At 35.3% G+C, this 23013-nt stretch overlaps 1 protein-coding gene across 2 annotated transcripts in view; it reads right to left on the bottom strand.

Annotated features, from left to right (window-relative positions):
- Positions 1-23013, bottom strand: part of CDH9 (cadherin 9) — a 98007-nt gene that overhangs the window by 6167 nt on the left and 68827 nt on the right. For both annotated transcript variants that reach the window (XM_059470163.1, XM_059470172.1), the window contains exons 4-9: positions 18537-18664; positions 16249-16416; positions 12332-12519; positions 10792-11045; positions 9388-9524; positions 7868-7989 (exon numbers count right to left, since the gene is read on the bottom strand). In XM_059470163.1, the coding sequence (XP_059326146.1) occupies positions 7868-7989; positions 9388-9524; positions 10792-11045; positions 12332-12519; positions 16249-16416; positions 18537-18664 (997 nt within the window). The remainder of the gene's footprint in view (positions 1-7867; positions 7990-9387; positions 9525-10791; positions 11046-12331; positions 12520-16248; positions 16417-18536; positions 18665-23013) is intronic.

The raw sequence follows: 23013 nt of genomic DNA, 5'->3' as shown, positions 1-23013 counted from the left end.
AAATGAGAAAATTTTCCTTTCACATTAGCACAAGTTTGAAAATACTGAAGAAATAGAAAAGTACCAGGGAGAAGACAGAATTAGAGTAAGTGACTACATTTGTGTGGTTTACAATTACTTGCTGAAAAACCCAAGGAGAAAATGTCCTGCTGCAGTAACTATCAGAAACTGTAATTTAGTATCTTGGGTCTTTTTGAGATGTAATCATTCAGTGTTTGTAAGATTTGAATCCCTTCATGTGCAAATCACATGCAGAAATACAATTTTACCAGGCACAGAGGAACCTAATTACAACAAATAATTATTGTTTAGGGTAAAGCTGAGGGTAAAAACCCAACCTCATTACCTGATCTAACTGTTGGCAACATGAATTGAGAACCAGCTGTTTGCCTAGCAGAGAAAAATGAGAGATTAAAAGAACAATGAGAAACCATGATTGCAGGTGAATTGTTCCAAATGATGAACAGGTGAAAGGAAATTAGAAATCTTATCTAATTAAGGATTTTTCTTTTTCACTTTTATAGCTGTAAATAAAATACAATGCTGTCAGTGATAATCGCCACAAATGAAAGTAGTCTGGCTATTTTTAAGTATCTCATTTATATGAAGAAAAGTTAGTATTCTTTTGTGTACATTTTGTGATTTCATTTCAGTTATATATTCACCCATTTTGATGCACTTAGGGACATTGAGGTATGATCACTCTTCATCAGGACTTAAGAGCAACGTCTCTGATGCTGTAAGATTTATGACAGAAGAGTTATTTCAAGAAAAATACTTTTACTCAAATATATTTCAAGCAGATCAAGCTTGGAGAAAATAAAACCATTCTTATTATTTTCTTTCTTTCTTTCATACCTTCCCATGTGAATGAGAATATTTTAGAAAATACAGCAGTATTGTCACTATTTTGAGAGCTGCCTATGCATGTGCATGAGCACTTCTGTGTATTTAAAAAAAAACAGTATCATACTCTTGAGTGGATCTTAATGGGTCAGTTCAAGTTTTTAGGGTCACTTTTCTTTGAAGATAATGAAAATTAAAACATAGGCATTGACATCATGTTTTTTACATTCAGGACAAGATATTTGTAGCAGTTTGACAATGTGAAAAAGTAGCAAGAAGAATTATTCCCAATGGGAACTTTTCTTAATGATCTTGGGACCAGTGCTCATTTAGCCATGCTGTTTAGCAGTGCTCTGACAATGACTGATGTCTTGGGAAAGGTGTTCTTTAATATCTTTATCAATGACATAGGCAGTGAGATCAAGTGTATCCTCAGCAAGTTTGCAGAAGACATGAGGCTGACACAACAGAAGGAAGGGATTCTGTCCAGAGAGACCTGGGAAATCTTGAGAAATAAATCTCTGAGAATCTCACAAAGTTCAACAAGTCCAAGTACAAGGTGCTGCACATGGGCTTAGGACAATCCTAGACAAGAGCACAGAATGGGAGAAGATGTCATTGACAGAGCAGCCTTGCAGAGAAGAACTTGAGGGTTCTGGTTGATAAAAAGCAGGACATGAGCCAACAAAGACCCTGGAAGGCCAACTGTATCCTGGGCTGCATCAAAAGAGGAGCGGCCAGCAGGTCATGGGAAGTGATTCTACTGCTCTACTCTTCCCTTGTGAGATGCCACCTGGAGTGCTGAATTCAGGTCTGGAGTCCTAACCATAATAGAGATGTGAGCCAGTTGGGGTGAGTCCAAAGTAGGGGAACAAAGATAGTTAGGGGTATGGAGCATGTGCTACAAAGACAGGCTGAGAGAGTTGTGGTTATTCAGTATGGAGAAGAGAAAGCTCTAGAGAGATCTTATTGTCATCCTCCAGTACTTTACGAGGTCTTATAAAAGAGTGGAAGATTGACTTCTTACACAGGCGGATTGGGATAGGACAAAGGAGAAAGATTTTTAACTAAAAGAGGAAAGATTTAGATTAGATGTTAGAAAGGAATTCTTCACTCAAAGGGCAGTGAGACACTAAACCAAGTTTCCCAGGGGCACTGTGAATGATGCATCTCTGGAAGTGTTCCAAGTGAGGATGGATGGAGCCCTGAACAACTCAACCAGTCTAATGGGTCATATTCCTGGCCATGGCCAAGAGAATTGGAACAAGGTGGTCTTTGAGATCCTTTTCAATTCAAATCATTGTATGATGCCATGATTCTATTTGTTTCTTTCATGATTAAGACAGAGATTATGCTAAAGGGTTTGGACCTATTTTCCACTGAATTTTTTTTTTCAAACATGGAAATACTTCAATTACAGTCCTGTTTCATATTGTTTGGTTTTTTTGACCTGGATGCTGTGATTTTAGTACTTGCACCACAGTCAAAACTATGATTGTAGTTTATGTTCAGGCTATTTTACAGTTATTCGTACTCATGTCTGAAAAAGTGGTTGGGGGTGAGTGGATGGCCTAAAAACAGATTCCTTCTATGTATCTCATACATCCTTAGGCAAAGGCTACTCTTCAAGATGTTTTAAAGACAGCAAGCAAGTAGAAGCTGGCTGGGGGAATTCTGAAATAGGAAGGGTCTCTGTGCACTTCAGAGCATGCTGTTAGCGTTCCTGAGGCTGCACTTGTACACACAGAGAGCTGCACAAGTAGAAGGTTTTGGTTGTAGGCTCGGCCTTGAGAATGCCTTTAAAAGAAATGTAGGAACCATTAAAGCAAATGCTAAGCTTTATAGCACAGAGGTCAGCACCATCTGGACGCTTTTAAGACGGGTTTTTCAGTGTGTGCTGGCTTGCATGTCATGCAAATAAATGGCTGTTGCACCTTGGCTCCAGGGTGTACTCTTTAAAAGCTACAGCCACATGTTTTGAAAAGTTCCTTGGAGAAACATGAACAAGATGAGATCCATGGGTGGGCACATGCAATATATTTTCAGGTTAAACATTTCTACTAATAAAACGAAACCTGAGACAAATAAAATGTTTGCAAAGAAGTTTGCTGCTACTTCTTTTCAAAACAGTAATGTATTATTGGTTGTTATTTTATTTCTCCACCTTTTTCTTTTTCAAAATTCTTTCTTTCAAAATTTACTATATATGGTGAAAAGTAATGTCACTTTCACAGAAATTTAAAGATGGTCTGTGTTGTAGATCACCTTTCTGTAGTTTAAATACAACATGATTATCATATAAAAATTGTACTTCCAGTCACAAAGACTACTAGAGAAAGATATTGTTAAGGTACAGGTACAGTAACAACTTCTGAGTTTTTGTTGTTTCTGTATGTAAGAGAAGAGAGGACCAGGCTTTTAATCCACTTGAAGCATTTGGGCTTTCATTTTTTTATTATATCATGCTCTTAGTTAAACCTTGTCGTTGTACAACAGAGAAATAAAAGTAATAAAAGACTTAAAAGTATCTCTAAGCACTTGAGAAAGAAATGTCTAGGAACTGTTAGTGTTGGTTTTTGTCTAACATTTTTTAAGAAGTGGTATAGAAGAGAACAGAAATTCTGTATCTCAAAGCACTGGCTTTCTTGAAAGTTGTTGAACTTCTTTGGTGCTGCAAATGTTTCTCTAGGAATCTGGTAAGACCTCACCACTTTGTCTGCAATAAACTATGGGGAAAAAAAATCCTGTGAGAGAGACAATGTATGGCAATCATGAGAACAATATGTGCAAATGTTATGGGGAAACAATAGAAGAACAGATTTTTTCTCCTATCCTTTCCTCCTCTTACCCCTTTTCCTGCCTGTATGATCTGGTAGGGTCAATCACTAGCTAACCTTGAATGTATTACTAACAGCAAGCATAAATAAGCATCACAGAGGTTAAGTAAAAGACGTGATGGTATAGCCCATAGGAGTGTTTAAAAATCAATGCAGCTGTCAGTGGATGTCCATCTTGCCATTATGCGGTCTGAGTGATCACACTTGTACAGACACAATTCTAGGCTATACCCCTGTAAGGTGCTAGCTGCAGAAAACAGTCTCCATCACACATGTGCAAGCTTGAATAGATGCCTGTCACTGCACAAAACTTCACATTCAGTAATGCAAAGCAGTTTGGTTTCCAGAGCTTGGCTCTGTTCCACAAATGTGTTGGCAGTTTTAAGCAGGACTGAATGCTTATCAAAATTTGGAAAACTCTCACTTCAATTCTTACTTAAAAAGAAAGACTGCTAGCATGGGTCTCTCACTAAAATAAGCCAGAAGGTGTCTACCTTATGTATATACCTTATGTATATAAAGACATGACTGATAATTAGCAATGCAGGCTTGAGAAAAAGTGATCTCTCTCTGCTTCATTTTAAAAAGAGAGGGAAGGTATGGAGAGTAATGAAAAGAAAAATCAGCCAGGTCTCTGAAGGAGGAAACAAACTTTCTGCGTTCTGTTGTCTGAAAACCTGTGAATGGCAGGAAAAATATTGCATCAGTGGGGAAAAGTAGTGACCCATGTTGTTTTCTTGATGAATGTTGAAATTCGCTAAATTTTTGCCAAAAAATACTTTGCAATAAACTATGGAGCTAAACTTTTGCCAACAAGTTATTCAGTTAAATTAGTCTCCTTCTCGAGTATATCTGCCTGGTTTCCATGGAGAGTACTCATCCTCTAATCCAGCTAAAAAGACCCAATTAATTCCTGTGACAAGGGTATTAGAGACCTTGTGCCAAAGCCTTCCCCACAACAGTCCCTGGGGCTTCAGGATTAGGGGTTTCTAAATCGCATGAGAGGAAGTCTGCTCCCTACTTTTCTTTAGCCTGTGTACTAGCCAATGAAATAAGATTCTCATGTTGACAAAAGTGTTTCAGCCTAATGAACACACATTTTTATTACCCTTTTATGATAAGGGTTATACCCAGTCATACCATTGTTGCTTGGACACAAAAGAGTAGGAGACACTGTAGGATTTTCTTTCCTCTGACCCTCCTAAGGCTATCTGAAAACCACAAGCGAAGCATCTAATATCTGTTGATGCTGAGAATGAGTACTGTTGCCTGGTGGCAGAGAAACAATATTTGATCATTCTGATGCTTCCTGATGTACCTGAAACTTAGAAAGGTGTGCGACTAATAGCTGGTCCTGGTTTAAAAAAAAAAAAAAAAAAAACAAAAAAAACCAACCAAAAACCTAAATATATTTATCTTCTCAGCCTGATTCTTTTGTTATGGCACCAGATGCAGAAGCAGTGCTGTGATGTGTCAGGAAACAATAATGGTTATAATCAAAAAGCTGGTTTGGGAGATCTCTAAAATGGGTTGGAATAGTAATAAATGAGCATATGTTTCCATTTTTCTTGTACTATACAGGGACTGCTAGACATGAGCAGTACAGGTTCTCAGGAACTTAGCACACTTGGCCAAAACATTCAAGTTCATATTTCTATATTCACTGTTATTTTAAGCACCAAAATAAAAGTACTCTCATGTATTGAAGGTAGTCTCTCTTCTGAAATACTAAGCCAATTATGCATAAATGTTCAGATACAAACTCAGGTGCCTCTCTTGAAGACCTCAGCTGTTAAGAAATAGAAAGCCAAAATGAATCTCTCATTTTTCTATGACTACACTTGGTGCACACTCTATTTCTAGTATTTTTGTGGGATTTTCCAATGAGGGAAAATAATTGCTGAAATTATATTGGTAAATTAGATGTGTAGGAGGTCTGAAAAACAACGCGCATACCTATTGAATGGGTGTCTGTCATATCTGCTATTAGGTAAGTACAGAATTTACCAGAAAGGTAAATGATATTTCATACATTCATGGTATTTCACCAAGTATGCTAGACTAGATGGAAATTGCATTAAGGAAATTGACAACCAGTCTGCCTGGACTGAACTTCTTCAAATATACGACAAAACCTGTGTTTGCTGGCTGGCGAAATTGCACAAGATTAATTTCAATTAGATCTTAATTTCTCAGCTTTTGAAACATTCTTTGTGTTATGCAAATAAAATACATGACTCACTTTTCTACCAGTCATCACACTCAGATTTTAAAGTTTATTTACCTCAATTTTGTCTTGTGTAATGAGACATTGTTACAGTAACAGAATTTAGGTTCTACGGCATCTGTTTGAACATAACAGCTAGAATTATCTGAATGCATTCAGCTTAAAAGTCATAAAGTAAAACTCTATGGGTCTAACAGCCAAAAGCTTGGAGAATTTTTGTACCTTCTTTAAGGCTTGAACAGTAGTCTTAAGTGGCAATTTATGTCACTGGTTAAGACAGGACGATGTGATTATAAACCTTAGTTGTTGTGAAAAGCACTCTCTTTTCAATTTTCTGGTATGATAATTCCTTCCACTGTTATAATTTAATTCATCACTTCCTTTAAAGTGTATATGCATCTATTTATATCATTTACATGAAAAATAGTAAAACATTCTTTAAAAAAAGAATAAAAAAGTTGTCAAATACCTCTTCAAAGGGAAGTGATTTTTTTAAATCAAGGTATCTTCTTCCATCCTAACACATTTTGCCTGAATTCTGATATAATATTTAATGAATGAAAAATAAATAGAATTTTATGCGGTCTTCTTATAATCCATTGTGTCCTTTCTTTCTCCGTTTTTTATTTATTTTTCTATCTGTTAAAAAATTTATAAAACATCACTTGAATTGGATCAGAATTGAACACGAACACGTGTTCTTGCTCTGCATAGGGTTCTGCAATACCTGAAAAACTAAACTCATCTTAGGTACCATCTATGCTACCTTCAGTGAGGCCTCTGTGACTTAAATAAACACTGGTAAAAAATCAGGTAAAACATGAGCATGGTTCCTGATGCCTATCCATATCTCCCAGCTTCATGAAGTCCTTGAATATTGCGTGGTCACTGTGCTCTAAAGAAAAACAAAATATTATACATTCTGATCCTTTCCACATATTTTCCATGAAGCCAGACTGTTTTGGCTGGATGATGACAGCCTAAAGCTGGTGAGCCACGAGGACAGACCTAAGCTCCTCTTAGGGCTTCATCCTGGCTTGGCTCTCCTACAGTAGAAACCCACTCATGTTTGTGTAAGTGAAAATAATGATCTCAACATTTTTCTTCCAGTCAAAAATTAATCAGTCTAGAGAAGAGGCTCACGTGTGAGCCATTTCAGAGAGATAATCTTAGAGTACCCTCTCTGTTACAAAATCCACTTCTTTGGTAAATCTTGTAAAGAAAAAATCTTTCTTCACAAGATTTTATACTGAAGGACTGACTGGCATTAGCATAAATAGATGATGTTGTGAAGGCAGCAATATTAAGACATTTTTGTAATATGCTGGCTCTGAGTTCTCTTGGTTTATCTACTTACTTGAATCCAAATAATCACTTTGTTTTATCCTTAACTTTTTTTCTTGTCTCTTAGAATTTTACAGAATTCTGAGACAGTTTAGAAAGGGATATACGTGATCTTTGACCAGACTCAACACAATGCCAGACTGAGTTATAACCTACAATGGAAACAGTTACACTGCCCTTTATTTTTGAAAAAGCTTGGTTTACACACCTTCTTAACTGAGACATAATAAAGATTTTCCTGCCTCATGTACTTGAAGGTGTTGCTACATTAACTAAGCCAATGATAAAAATCCAGAAATAAATGTAATTATTGTACAGCATAAAGCATTTTTTAGCATTATGCAAACCCATTTCTGAAAAATATTTTCTGGTATTATAAATGAAAAACCACCTAAAAGTATCATTTTTTTATTATATCCTATGCTATTGTACTAGGATATTATCTTTCATCTTTTATGTCCTTTTTGGAATCAACTTGTATTTTTTGCAGAAGATAGGAAATTAAGAGGCTGGGTTAGTCTACTGCTGTTCAAACTAATATGTTGAATTCTTCATGATGGCATTGCAGGATAGTTTCCTTACAAGTCCTTTGGTAATATCAGTATTGGTTTACCTGTCCTGCTTTTGCATTTTCACAAACAAATGTTTCATAGTAGTTGGCAAACTCTGGTGCATGATCATTTATGTCTAAAATCCGTATGAAGACAGGTATTTGGCTACTTTGTTTAGGGTTATCTGAAAAAAAGAAAAAATATTACAATAAAAAGAGATATGTATATGAAAAAAATCCAATACTTTTTTTCCAAAAGATATTAGAAATGTTCAATTTTCTTGATTATAGTAAAACAATTATATTTCATTTTCTGATGACATACATTACATACACATAAAAGTCCTATGTATAATTGAAACAAGTTTTTCTATTGTTTTATATATATATATATATGTGTGTACATATCATATAAAGTATGCTCAAATTGATTTACATTAAAAACAGATCACTGAGTTGTTAGGGAGTTGTATTATTTATATCAGTTCAACAAATAATTAATTGCCAAAGTTGTTCCATGAGGCTGAGCTGTTAAGAACATTTACTTTTTCAAATCAATAAAGCAGTAAAAGAGTGTCAGTGAACAACTCTACCACCACAACCACACACAAACACAAAACCATAAAAAACCCAAACCAAAGTTTCCTTTCTCCCCTAACTATAAAAAACAAAATAATAAAATGATTTATGCAGGATATGATCATCAATCAATCTTCACAAACCTCCAAACTCAAGGTATTGCCAGAGAGGATTCTCACACTATGCATATTGAAAATGTAGAACATTTTTAACCAAACATTGAAAAGTATTTAAGAGGAAAAGGTAAAAGATATAAATCTTTCTGAAAATGGGGATATGATTCATCTCTCCACATTACCCAACTCCCTGACTCTTAAGCACATTGACTCCAGGGGAATCTATAGGAGAATAAAGGAAGACAGAAAAGTTTTTCCCTAAAATCATATGTTTTCCCCTTTGATGACTGTTGCCTCAGAAAAAAGGTAGGCAAGAGACATCTAGCCTGAAAGTATCTAAGAGAATAGTAAAGAACCCAGGTGAAAGATTAAGCCCACAGTTTACTTCAGATATGGAGGGCAAAAAATTTCCCTAGTCTTGACTTCAAACAAAGCCATTTTCTGAGATAAGTTAAATCAGCTGAGGTAAAGCATAATTTTTTTCTCATTTACAAAGGTTATTCTGACAATGTATTTGTATGTCAGGGGCATTTTTTCTCCTCTTCCCCAAAGATTTTCCCAAAGACTTAGCTCGGGATAGAGTCAGTGCATCACACGTGCACCAAATTATTTGATGTGAATTCTCAAGGAACCAGTTAACTTATCTAATGTATATTGTACATGGCTTTATTGAGCCTGAGAGTTCCTAAATATCTTTGTGAAAAATGGGCAAAACATAGCTTAAAATATAAATTGGACTTTTATATGTATGTTTAAAGATGTCTTGTCTATCAATAATATCTGGATAAGAGCAAAACTAATGAAACAAGGTAAGTCATAGAAACTGTAGAATTTAATTATTTTCTCAGTTCAAATATTCTTCTGAGATAAATTTTATCTTCATCTTACTGATTTCAGTTGCTATAACAGTGATGTTGTGCCAGGGAGTTTCTTCTCGGTCAAGTGGCTTCGAGAGGAATAAGGATCCATTTCCTGAATAGATGTTGAATATTCTGTCAAGGTCAGTGTGTCGATCTACAGAATATCTGTCAAGACACAGTAAAATTGAGCATCACAATCTCCCATTGCAGTCTCCAGTTTTGCTCACAGCCACCTCTAAAAGTTTTCCAGTTTTAACTGTGCTTGATCAAGAATGTTTTCTTTCCAAATAACCTAAGTTTTCCCTTAACTACCTGCATGCTACAAATACTTAGAAACAATTTTAAGACTAGTGAGGAGGATGAAGACAAAACTTTATGTCGGTAGTTTTTAGATTGATAATTGAAATTACATTTTAGCTCATAAAGTGAATTTTGGACTAATAACTAAAAGTGAACTTTTTCAGGTAAGATTTTTTGCAAATTAATGGTTTCTGAGAGAACTCTGTCACCAAAGGACACATATTGCAGACACAAGAAAGTATCAATTTAAAAATATCTATTTTTGAGGTGTCACAAGGACCACAAACATGAGAGAAAAATCTTTCAATTACTTGTTCTTTAATATGAAACTGCATAAATCTTGTTTTGTGATGCTTGTTTTTGCTTTTTTCTTACCCAGTGAGAAAAAACTTGGTTTACAGCTGTTTTCTAATCAGCCTAGTAGCTGGCAGTCATTATCAGGTTAAACTGAGATTTTATACATATTTTTCTTTAAAATATTTTATTTTCCTCCTCCTCCCACACCTCCTACTTCAACACATACTGCTGTAGGACATAGAAAGCTTGTTCAGAAATGCAGAGATCAATTTTCATAATCACTTGCATGGTAAATAGACAAACTTAAGTGCCTTGTTTGTCACTGCAGATAATAATAGCAGACTGGTAACAATTACAGCAATTTCGCAGCACTGAACTCTTAGTTCTAATTGTTATTACTTTCTTGCAATCATTTCTTATTCAATATACTATGATCATTAAATAGTTAAGTTATGGAACATGGATGCTATGTACAGAAGTGTGACTGTCATCAAGCATCAGGGAGTTCAGAAATACAAAATTTTGAATGTTTTAGATAGTACAAAAGAATAATTTTATGAACAGCTTGGCGAAAGTACTAAAACATGCTGGCAATTAAGTGCTGACATCTCCTTTCTTTTTACCTGGTTCCTGTAGACTGTTCTTAAAAAGCATTCTCTGCACCGCTCGTTGTGCTAATTGTATTTGCCTTCACAAGCTCGCACAGACATTTCTCTTGGACACTTTCCAACAGCCCCCATGTGCTTAATTACCCAAAGAGCCTCTTTCTACCTTGCACTCTCATCGTTCTCTGTTGACCCACATCTAAAGAATTCCATATTGTATAATGGCTTACTTTATTGCGTTCTTTGCTATATCTGGGTCTTGGGCGACAACCTGCCCAATAATGCTTCCTTCCTTGGCATCTTCGTCTACCTCTATTAAATACCAGGGTCTGCTGAACACTGGAGGTTCATCAATGTCTTCAACAGAGATTTTGACAAAAGCCGTGTCTTTGAATGGCCCCAGCTGAAGAAAACGAGGATCAGGATGAGCGTTGCTTGCTTCTACTTTTAGGGTATATAACACCTTGTTTTCAAAATCCAGATGCTGAGGAGCAAATAATAGTAATAATAAAGAAAATTACATCGCCTTAAGAAAAATGTAAGTTTTACAGTCTAAATCGAAAGGTGAAACATTTTTAGGAGCAAAAGCTCAAAATTTTACTCCATCTTGGAGAAGATGGAATATATTAGATCTTATTCTAGACACCAAAATTAAGAATTATTATAGGATAGCAAGGCAGTTATGATCCCTCTGCCTATTAATTGTTCAGGTTCCTGAAAAAACAAGAGGCTTTGACTTATGTAAAAATATAGAAACATGGAAGTTTTACTCAGTCCACAACAAGGAGTTGTGTAAAGTCTTATTTGTCTCATCACATTGGCAGTAAAAAGAGCAATTATCCCAGTTCTTAAATTATCTCTGTCCTATTTATTTTTTACTTTCTTTCACCCATTACCATCTACAGTTTGGCACTAGGAACACATCAGACTTGTCCCTGGTCTCCATGTTCCTCAGTAAAAAGAAAATCTGTGAAGTTTGATTTTCAATCCATATGACATTTACATCATGCATATCCATATATGTATATGTAGGTAGACCTTCATAGAGACATATAAATAAACAAGTATATGTGTTTCCAAATATGTTTATAGATTGGTATTTTATTCATAGGTAGTTATCAATTAATGTTACTGATACATTTAATAACATTAAAATCAATAAAAGGGTTCAGAGTTTAAGAGGCTGAATTCTGAAAAGGAACCAATAATGTTGTCAGACATGGGATTCTGAATTAAACTTCTGTAAATGTCTTTGCTCTTTGGAGTTTCACTGACATCATTTGTAACAACTGAAGTATCACCAAAACTGGACTTAAAGCAAGACAGATTTTAGGTACTAGGGATAACTGGCTGTTGAACAGATTAGAGAGGGAGAGTTTAATCTCAGACGCGCAAATTCATCAAGGTCCAGGTAAGCCTACCACTCTTGTAAGTCTTAGCACAGCAATCAGCTGATAAACCCCACTGTGAACTGAACCTCTCCAAGTTTTCACAGCCCTAATTTGAAAGTACTGTGTGTGAGAGTCTATATATTGAACAGACAGCAGCCCCTGAAATATTGCTTTATGTGAAGTGACATGCCAATAAATTTCCCTTGAGACTTGAAAATAACAGATACCTGCTGAAGAAAGAGAAGAACAAAACTAATACAACAGCTCCTTGGCAGCCTGACCCCTTGTGAGATCTACCCTCCCTTCCCCTGGAAAAAGAAAAATAACCGTAACACCTGAAGAGCTAAGTACATATAAAAGAGAGGGAGAAAAAGTAAACCTTTTTGACAGTTATAATCCCTTCCTGTGTGTCCTTGTCAGTGATGATATCAAACATGTCTGATCCATCCCCATTGGAGATGCTATACTCAATCTCTGCATTTTCTCCCACATCGGGGTCATTGGCTTTAATTCTGCCAAGAGGAGTCCCAGGTGGTGCAGATTCAGGAGAGCTGAACTGGTAGGAGCCTAGAAGAGCAAAATCAAACATTTATTGTTTTGAGAAATATTTTTTTTCTGAATAAAAATTATCTTCAATTTCAACTAGATTTTTAAAGTAACTTGAAGTTCCAAACACTGTAAGAAGAATGCCACTAGTCATCACACTAAACTTTAAAACAAGATTTGGAGTTGATTGACAAACTGTCAAAATATTCAATTTATTCTTCAAAGCCATATAACACTTCTTTTTTTCTTCAGTTTTAAGGGAAAAAGGTGCAAAACAGTGAGGTACCAGTTCTTACCCTGATTATTAGCACTATATATATATATATATATATATATATATATATATATATATATTTATCTAGAAATGTTCCTAGGTATATTTAGAAATAGGAAAGGATTTTGTTTTGTTCTCTCAAGGTTGTTCTCAAATAAGAGTTGTAGAAATCTGTGAGGATTTTGGAAAGAGACTAAAATACAATAACTTTTTCTTTTAATTACTTTGAAATATATTCTAGTAAGTGTTCTGTTTGAAAATAATAAATTCATTTTTTATTGATAATACATGGTAAAGAGTCATGGTAAAGGGCATTTGGACACATATTCATGTTAATTGCTATTTTTATTTTTATAATCAGTCTTCTATAAAGAAATCTGATTACACAGACCCTTTACGCTGGCTTGTGTGTATGAAAAGTGAATTCAAATGTACTTTCTGACAACTTTTTTTTTTTTTAAATCTAATTTTAAAGACATGCTGTAGCAGAAAAACTATTAATTTCTTCACCAGGAAGAAGGAGACATAGTAGATGTTTCCTCACTAGCAAGACACAAAAAAAAATAAAATTCAGTATTTTCTGTTATTTGCTACCAAGAAAATGTAAAAAAATCTGAACACATCTGATGAGTTCATATTTTGTACGTAACATGCCAAAATCTAATGTTCCTTTTGTTCTGTTTTTTCATGTAAATTCATATTATTTTACTGAGTGAAGTAGTAGCATTGGAGAAATACCTTAAGAATGTGACAAAATTAGTGCCTAATAAAGGGTACAACCTTTATTCAAAGGATCCAAAGAAGACACATATAAATTGTATTGACTTGTAGTAAAGTACAGTCAACTCTCCTTGTTGCAACAACGCTATTTCCTCTATTTACACGCCCTTTTAAGGCACCTAAAGGATCCTGACCTGTTCCATTTAATACAAGGAACGTATCAAAATTCTAAGTGCAGAATGAGTTTCTGTCCCCAGTTGTAAAGATTAAGTACAAAAGAGAGTTCCTGAAAACACCTTGTATTTATATAGATGTGTAGCAAAATGGAAGCTAATGCTTGATGCTAAATTGTGATTGCTGTTCCAAATTCAAGGTTGTAAGTGAAAACTCAGCAGCAGCCTATTTTTCTGTGATCCACACAGACTAAAATGTATGTTGTTTCCTCAAACCAGTCTGCAAATGGGATGAAAGGTAGGATTCCTGGCAGCTAAATCATGAGTTTCAAGCCTCGAACCCTTGAAAATTCAAGGGTTTGGCAGCTGAGCCAGATCTACCATAAGAACAGATTCAGTCATGGTACTTATTACTCCTTCCAGATAAATACCTCCCTTCAGTGCTTTTTTTGTTTGAAAGCATTCCTACTTTTGTGGTGCTGTGTGAATGCTACACATTTCAGGATGTGAGATGGCTATTTGGTTTGGAGTACAATAGAATTCAAAATGTGTTAGTACCATTTAAATTCCATTTAGGTCTTCTAATTTTCCACGACTACTTTTGGGAAAAAAAGCAAAACAGAAAATGCTTCTTCTTGATGCGGTCTGAACAACCACTACTTCACAGTGCCATTTCACTTTCTCCAGTCCCTCTAAGAAATCCATTTTTCAGTCCTAAATACCTTGATATCAACTGGAGTTGCTTGCAACTGCCGTTCACCTGCTACTTTGGGCAACAATTTCACTTATTGTTGCTTCACATAAGAGAAAAAGGAAGACAAATGCTTTCATAAAAAGCAAACTTCCAGAACAGATAGTTTTTTGAAGGTGTACCCCTCATCGTAACTACCCAAGAAGAAATCAAATCTGCCTGATATTTCTCTTTCTTTGATTTCCTAGAAAGCGTAAAACCCACCCTGCTGAGGAGAAAGAAAATGAGAGGGAAGGATCACCAGCACAACTGAAATTGCAGCATTGGAAGATCCCACAGCAAGCCTTCTGTAAGCCGCACAGTGTGTTTCAGTGATGTTCAAAGTAGAATACTAGGGAGAACATTGAGGCATCAAATTGTGTAAATTTCTCCAAAAAAGTACCCATCCCGAAGTTTATTGAAACAATTAGAAAAGCTTTCATAGACTTGAAGTTTCAGTGAATTTTGAAAGAGCCTTCTTTTTCAGAAGAACACAGGCTAAGGGGATTGGAAACCTTAAATTATTTTGCAGTTCTATACATTCTTCATTCTTTCTTTTATCTTATTTGATTTTATTCAACAGTGAGGTTTACAATGCAATGTGCCACCATAAATTATAGGTTAGGTTCCAGAATTTCTATTTGCCAAAATATTTTAGGCTTGCATTATGCTATACATTTTTAAAAAGTATCCCCTCATTAAGTTGAACAGGAAGTTCAGTTAAAAATTGATGTTTGAATTTACCATGGGAAGGTGATTGTCATTAGGTGAACTCTAATTGTGAATTGAAATTATATTTCTTTATGAGAGTTGTATATTTCTTTATGAGAGTACTTCCCCTCCCCTCTCTTCTTTTAAAGCAATGTGTTATCATGGATAGAGATTAAAACAGTAATTTATAATTCCAAAGATCCATTCTTCCATGCTGTCAGAGTTTTCCAATTTTTTTTTTTTTTTAACTGCACTAGGTTGAACAGTTTGTACTATTCTGGGTGTACTTATTGCCATGGTACTGAAGTGCTTTTCAAGTCCAGGAGAGCATTTTATAAATCAGCTCTCTTTGTTCAGTCCTTAGTGGATCCGTAAAGAGAGCCAGGTCTCTCATCAGTGTGAACAAGCAATTCAAATTTTATTATGTGGACACTTTTCTGGCAGGCACTGAACCAAGGCTATAAATTTCTCCTATCTGCAGCCTATCAAACAGTTATCAGACACTGACTGTAAGAACATGAGATTAAATTTAAACACTGTCCTAGGATAAAAAGATTTTTGTAGGGTATTACTCAGAAGTTTTCTGTGTTGTGCTGCTTTCTGCTATTTGCTATTTTTTTCTTGTACAAAGATACTTCTAAAAAACTTTATCTTGTGTCAGACTGGCCTAGATTATCATAAACATTCAAGAACTGAACACAGATTACTAGTACCTAAACCAAATGCTTAGACTGCCAGCAGAACAAAATACCTGATCAACTCTGCCTGTGGAAGTCAGAACATTAGAAAACCTGCAATGTATTTACTTGCTTCAACACAGGGAACTAAAAGAACAGATCCTTATATTTTGTAGCTAAATTCCTCTAAAGTCCCTGCAGTTGGCCTAAAATATTGTAACAGTTTATATTTCTGTAAGCAGAGTAAGAATGAGAAATTTATCACTCCAACAAAGAATTTGATGTTAAAAAAATGTAGACAGAGATTCCCATTTGCCTTGGAATGCTGCAAAATAAACAGACACAGCTGTGGGTAAGTACTACAAAAACAGCAATTAAAAAAACCCCAAAAATTCCAGATGAACAAAGCAAACTAGCTGATTTTGAGGGGTTCTTGGGAAAACCAAACTATTAGACACTCCATACTCTGGGGGAAGCGAGGTGGATTGTCGTTGACGTCAGTCAGGGTGATGTTCACCGTGGTGGTCCCTGATAATCCTCCCATCTGGCCTCCCATGTCCTTTGCCTGGATAACCACTTGGTACTGCTCCCTGTTTTCTCTGCTCATGTCTGGTAAAGCAGTCTTGATTATGCCTTGAAGGAGTGAAAAAAAGGAGAGACAGAGAGGTGAAGGAGCAGCCCCATCCACTGTAATCTCAGAGCTCTTAGAGGGATTCATGTCAGATACAAGGTGCAGATGATAATCCATAGCAATCACAACAAGGTATACTGCAATAAACCTTTCAATCTATGGATGCTTTAATGTGATTTTTAAGAAAATAGACAAAAAAAATGTAACAGAAAATATTCATTGCTTTTGTTTTGCTAAATCAATTTGATTATTCTTTTAATGACAAAAAATATCAATATGTTCATTAAAATAATGAAATTTTGCAGTTTCTATCCTCAGTTATTATTTACCATATTGTGTAATCTTCAACCCTGGTGACATTTTGATATTACAGCACAAGGCTGAAGTCTAACATGCCCACGATTCATTATTCTAGGCTGTAATAGATCATTGATTTTTATGCTCAGTGATGTCCACTGTAAGTCAGGAGCTACAGCTAATAAAATAATCGGAGAAGAGTCTAAAATTAGTTTTGAAAATCTTTTTGGGGTGTCCAGTTTGAAGGATTTCATAAGTGTAATTTGAATGTCTCAGACAATTTTTCAGTACACAAAAAATAAATGTCTTGGGTGAGAAAACCAAAAGTGGTGCTGTACACCACTTCATTAAAGTTCCTTTTTGAAAACCAACAAAAGCTTTTTATTTTTATTTATAAGAGTAGTGGATTTTAAAAGCCGGAGTGAGCAGAGCTTTCTTTTGTGAAGTGGGAAAATGTAAACATAGTGTCCTTTTCTGCTTGGAGGTTTCACAGCCCTTCCCTTTCTTTCTCAGAAGAAGGCTTTCATTATAGGCTCAGTTTGATATTACACACACAAAAAAAGGCAATCCTGGAAAATTTACACTTCTAGCAAGTGAGTGAAATAAAGAAAAAACCTTTGCAGCTTAGTGCTTATGACATTCATGTCTGAGCCAGGATTACCAGGTTCTGATTATCATACCTAGACTTACTAATACATGTAACATAAAACAGCAAATTGGATTAAAATAAGAAAATTAATCCCTGAACCAAAGATGAGAGGCTGGGTGTTTCCCTTACTGCCTGCCCGCCTAAACACCTTCTGCCATCAGTTATTGCCCATGTGGTACTGGTCCTGTTTCCCTGCTCATGCCTGGTGATGATGTTTGAGTAGGGGATTGGAGAAAAGAGAAAAAATAAAGAGAGAGGTTGAAAAAGGGTGGAAATTCAAACACTTTTATCCAATGCAAAATCTTTATGCTCCCTTTTAAAATTTTAGCCTTGTCATTAATTATCGTTTGCATATTATGTCTTTGCTGTATTTAGAAAAAAACCCAGATTGTTGCAACAGAAAGTTAGTCATCATCTCAGCACTCTCAGTGGATCAGGAACTTCAGGGATTCTGGACAGGGTTGCACTTAAATTGTCAATTAGAAAACCAGAATAATTTTTATAACATGCAAGAAAAACTAATGCAATGACTATTGAGTCTTGAGTGCCTTAGGATCAGATATTTGGAATAAGAGTGTTCTGGTGACATCTTTCCTTTCTGAACCCTAATTTTGAGTTATAGATGCCCAAAATTCACACTTTTTTTTTTTTTAGCTGGTGTTTGTCTTATTCAAATTCTTGCATAAGTGTGAAAAAGGCTTCAATTCATTCTTTTCAACTTAAAAGCATTAATGACACTTGCTTCAGTTCCTATAACTCTTGGAAGCATAATACAGCTTCAAAAAAACTTTATGTTAAAAATTAACTTATGAAAAATCAGTGGTCAGGGATCTATTCCAAACTTTTAGAAATACGTAATTGCCTATGAGATTTTTTTTAACCTTATAGTATGAAAATGTCCAGTTCCTATTTATGTTTTTTAAAGGTAAACAGATGAAATTCCCAGAAACTGGTGTAAAAATAGGCTTGTGACTAATTTTGACGAGTCTTTGGACCCTTTACAGTATATTACACCTTTTTTTTTTTTTGTTTTTAACTTTTGGCCTTTACAGTTAGCAATCATCTTCTGAAAATCTTAGTTATACCAAGAAAAGAAAATTTTCTGCATTATTATTATTTTAAAAGAAAAAAACATACTTTTATTTTGATTCCAGTGAGACAGAATGGTTTTCTAACCTGTTTCTGGATCCACTGAGAAATATGGCTGTCCCTGGAGGATGCTGTACACCACTTTGGCACTGTTCCCATAGTTGGCATCATCAGCATCTGTGGCTGTCACCTGAATAACAGATGTACCTAAATAGGTACCAAGAAAAGAATCAGCAGATTTTAGGAAGGCATTTACTTCTTGTAAACCATATACAGTTGTTGAAGTATTGAATTCAGTTAGAAATCAAACAGCATCCACTGGAGCAATCCAGAGCTATCCTACTCAAGAGAATAAATGAAATCCCATCTTCCTGCTGACTGCACCTGAAAACATTATCACTTAAGATTCGTGCTTCAGTTTAACAAGATTAACATACAGGGACTGACAGGGACATCTTCGAAACTCAACACAGCGTTAGTTTTTTTGGTGATCAAACAGATATGAAGATTGTTCTCTGGCAATAATACAACCTCAGTTGAAGCTGTTTACTTAAAGGTTTGGTTTAATTAATAAACCAACCTAAAGCAAATTTCCCCATACTCATTTTCTGCTCAGATGACAAATGTCAAGTGTCTGAATTTTGGCTCAATAGAACACTTTGTCTCATCCTAAACTGGTTTTTGAGGTTCTATTTAAAAAAAAAAAAAGATTTATTTTGCAGTAAGAAATTAAATTTGTGGGATTTTGTTTGCTTTCTTTCTCTCTTGGTCAAAGTTATTTGGCAAATATAGGACATTGAATGCTGCTGATGTTTTTTTGACATTCACTTATTTTATGTGACAATAGTTTACCCTTGTCCTGTGATCATAAAAAAGAAAATATAGGTTATATGGGATTATGAGTACTCTGAGCCAATACATTTGGTACAGTTTATGGTTTGGAAGCAAATGAAAGCTTCTGTAAAGCCTTTCTTATAAGATATAAAAGCACAAAGGTATCCTTCACAAGCTTTGGTTTTTTTCCTTAGCACTTATATGTCAGAATGCATTTTGCTCACACAGTCTAGAGCTGACAAATGTCTACATAGATGCAGGCAGTCCAACAGCTAGAGGTGTAAAGGTGCTTGACTCCTTGCCAGGGGACAAGGCTGACTGAGAAGAAGCTCTTTACCTTGTTTTTGGCCTTTTTTTTTTGGGGGGGGGAGGGGTTGTTTGGGTTTTTTTAGTTGTTGTTTTTTGTTTTGTTTCTTTTTTTTCTTGCTGTTATCTCACTTTCTTTGCAAGGAAAAGTTCTAGTTCTAGCATTGTCAACTTAATTGATATCATTCCCTATTCCTATTTTTCTACACCTTCATTCTCTCTAGATTGAGGTTCCCTCAGATAACTTGCAGGTAAATGTCTGTCTTGACTACAAATTTAGAAGACCCTCATTTACGGGTGATTAATGACACAGTAGTGAATCATTTGTACTGGTGTTTTTGAGCATATTCCAGGGATTGGGAAAAGTAGAAATCCAGAGTTATCAAAACCAATTTGTGACAGTATGTTATTATCAGGTCCTGTTAGATGCAACTATTTTTTTCATAGTACATAATACAGCTTTACAAATAATAATTTTACCTAGACAACAATTACCAATATTTCAGGTTATCTGAAGAGCATGTAAAGAGAGGATGAATACTTCTCTCTCTGCAACAAACCACCACAAAAAAAGTTGTAAAAATGCTTTGTCACAAATCATCAGACTCTGAAGATGATTTTTGCCATCAGATATCTGGATTACTTTTTGCCTGGTTAAACAGCTAGAGGTCATCTCTGTACCAAGTTGAGCTGTAAAGGTTATCCCAAAGAAGTGAATATTTAAGGACTTTTTAATCCCTAGCAGTGCCCAGCAGAACTGCTCATCGGGACAAAAATGTCAAGACAGTTCTTTGATAATCGTAAAGTTCCATTAGTCCCATCTGTTTTCAGAAAAGCAAGTTAAATTCTCTGCCTCCTCAAGGCAAACAGGGAAAGAGTCAATATCTCTTGCAAGCCTATAAAAAACCCTTAATCAATAGAATAATCTGCTTATACTGTGTGACATTGTAGAATCTAGAAGTTAAAAATCAAGAGTAGTTTAGCTGTCCATCACCAAAAATCCAACCAAAATACCTTAAACAGAAAAGGTTTTTTTCTGCGGCCTCCTGATCTAGGCACTGTCATGGGACTGACACAGAAGTTTGAGAATGGTCTTAGCAACAAAATGCACATTGATGCTCTTTTTTTTATTTTCCCAGTGTACCGTTTTGGTAAAGAGAAAAAAGTGTTGAATTTGTTTTGAATTAGTTTTTGGTTTTTTCTTTTATAGAGCAGTTATTACAGGACTTAGGGCAGTCTTTGGGAGGCTTCTGTGTTTGTCTCATTGGAACGTCTGTCATTGTTTCCTGAGGCTCAAGTGCCATATAATTATGGTTGCTGAGGAGTGTACAGAAGATGTAACAATACAGAAACTTTCTGTGTGGTGAAAAGATAGTATTACAAATCTCCTTATTTCTATTAAAATAATTGTACGACTGTGAAAAATTATTAACAAGAGTATAGCCTCAAAAAAATCAATATCAGCAGGCAGTTAACTCTCTTTGCCAAATCTCTTTGTCTGCTGTGTCAAAAAGAAGGATGCTCACAAATGATAGACAGTACTTGTGCAACTTTCTTTCATGAGATAAGAAATTCTCTTCGCTTTTTGGATCAGAAATGACAGTGGAATAAAGGCAATTAAATAAAGGAACTAAATATTAGTTAGAAATAATTGGTAAAGAGGCAAAAATTTTTAATCAAAGAAAAGTAGGCTTTATCTTTGCCCCACTTGAATGATAGCCACAGTATGATCTGTTCATTTATTTATTTATTTATACTCTAGATTACGTCACAAGCAGCTTCTTACCACATTTGTCAGAGGAAATCAGCTTGATTTAAAGTACAAATAGGCTGTCTGGATGAATACAGCAGGAGTGAAGGAAACGAGTACAGTGTAGGAAGAGCAGGGAGTGGGGGAAGTTATTTTTGTGTTTACCTTTGTTTCTCACCATCCAACTCTATTTTTAATGTGCAATAAATTCATTTTTCAAGTGAAGTCTGTTTTCAGCCTTGTGACAATTGATAAGAAATCACTCAATCTTTGCTTCTACTCATGAGTTTTCCATTTTCTCTTCTCTCCCAGTTCTGCTGAGAAGGGGAGTTAGAGAGCAGTTGGGTGGGCTTCTGGCAGACAGCCATGATCAAACGTGCCACAGAGCAAATTGGTGTGAAGAATGACACAGAAAATGTGAGAATAACTGCAATAACAGTCTAAGTAGTGATAACATCAATCTTCTGAAAAGCCAAGTCCACTTCAACCCAATCCAACCCAGCAAGTTTAATCCATTTTAGGATGGTAACTAAATCTCAGAGTTCTCAGGAGCAATCTCAAGAGCAATCGCAGAGTTCTCAAGAGCAATTATGAGCAATGCCCATAATTCCTTTTCCTTTTCCTTTTCCTTTTCCTTTTCCTTTTCCTTTTCCTTTTCCTTTTCCTTTTCCTTTTCCTTTTCCATTTCCTTTTCCATTTCCTTTTCCTTTTTCTCTTTTTCTTTTTCTTTTCTCATTCTTTTTCTTCTCTTTCTCTTTGTCTTGAGAATGGAAACTTAAGCACTTTGATAACATATACGTTGCATGATGTATGGTGTCCTAATGTAGGGGCAGCAAAATGCATAAGGTAAACTTTGAAGGTAACCTGAGAGAAGAAAAATCTAAATCTGTATAAGGAGTGCTTCTGCATGTGTTTGTGTATGCATAAAAATTCATGTAAGTGCATGTGAAAATGTAGAACCCATAAAGGAAAACTACTAGAGTTAGAAAGAGCATCCCTTCATATCTAAGAAGTGTCAGAATTGAGAGTCACTAACACAGATTACTAGAAATCATGCAGAGTGAGTCATAAATTTGAAAAAAAACACCACAACATTTGAAATGAGAATGCTTTTATGAATTATATTTAAAATTCTCTCTATGCGTTTGTGTTTTTAAGTGTTTGAAAGAGTCCCTCTGGTATAATTAGGTCTCCCAGCATGATACCAGAGTCCACTGCAAAACTGAAGTAAATAACTTGAGGACAATTGTTGGAAAAGAGGTCTTCCACTAGATGAGACAGGCACATATTTTGCTATCTTTTCATGTGAAGTCATGCTGTTCAGCATGCAACTCTTGTTCCTACTTGGCTCCTTTTGCTGACACGAATTACAACCATTTCTGCCAGTCAGAAGGATATATCTACATCTACTGGAAAATTTTAGTTTTACTGATAACTTGTTCTGTAACCTTCATTTTAAACAGTGTTCTCCATCTTGGGAGAAGAAAATGAGCAGATTATGCTGTTAGTAATGTATGCTTCAAGATTCAACCATGAATGTTGGATAAAAAAATGACAGTGATTTAAATATCATTCAGAATCAGGTCTTTTCTTTTTTTTTAAAGGGAAATCTGTGAGTTCAAAATGCATTTTGATTCTGACATTTTTTATAAAACTTGTATTTCAGAACAATTC

The sequence above is a fragment of the Ammospiza nelsoni genome, chromosome 1 (genome assembly GCF_027579445.1).
Source record: "Ammospiza nelsoni isolate bAmmNel1 chromosome 1, bAmmNel1.pri, whole genome shotgun sequence".
Lineage (NCBI taxonomy): Eukaryota > Metazoa > Chordata > Aves > Passeriformes > Passerellidae > Ammospiza > Ammospiza nelsoni.
Note: the sequence above shows the minus strand (reverse complement) of the source record. Positions and strands in the feature narration are given on the sequence as shown.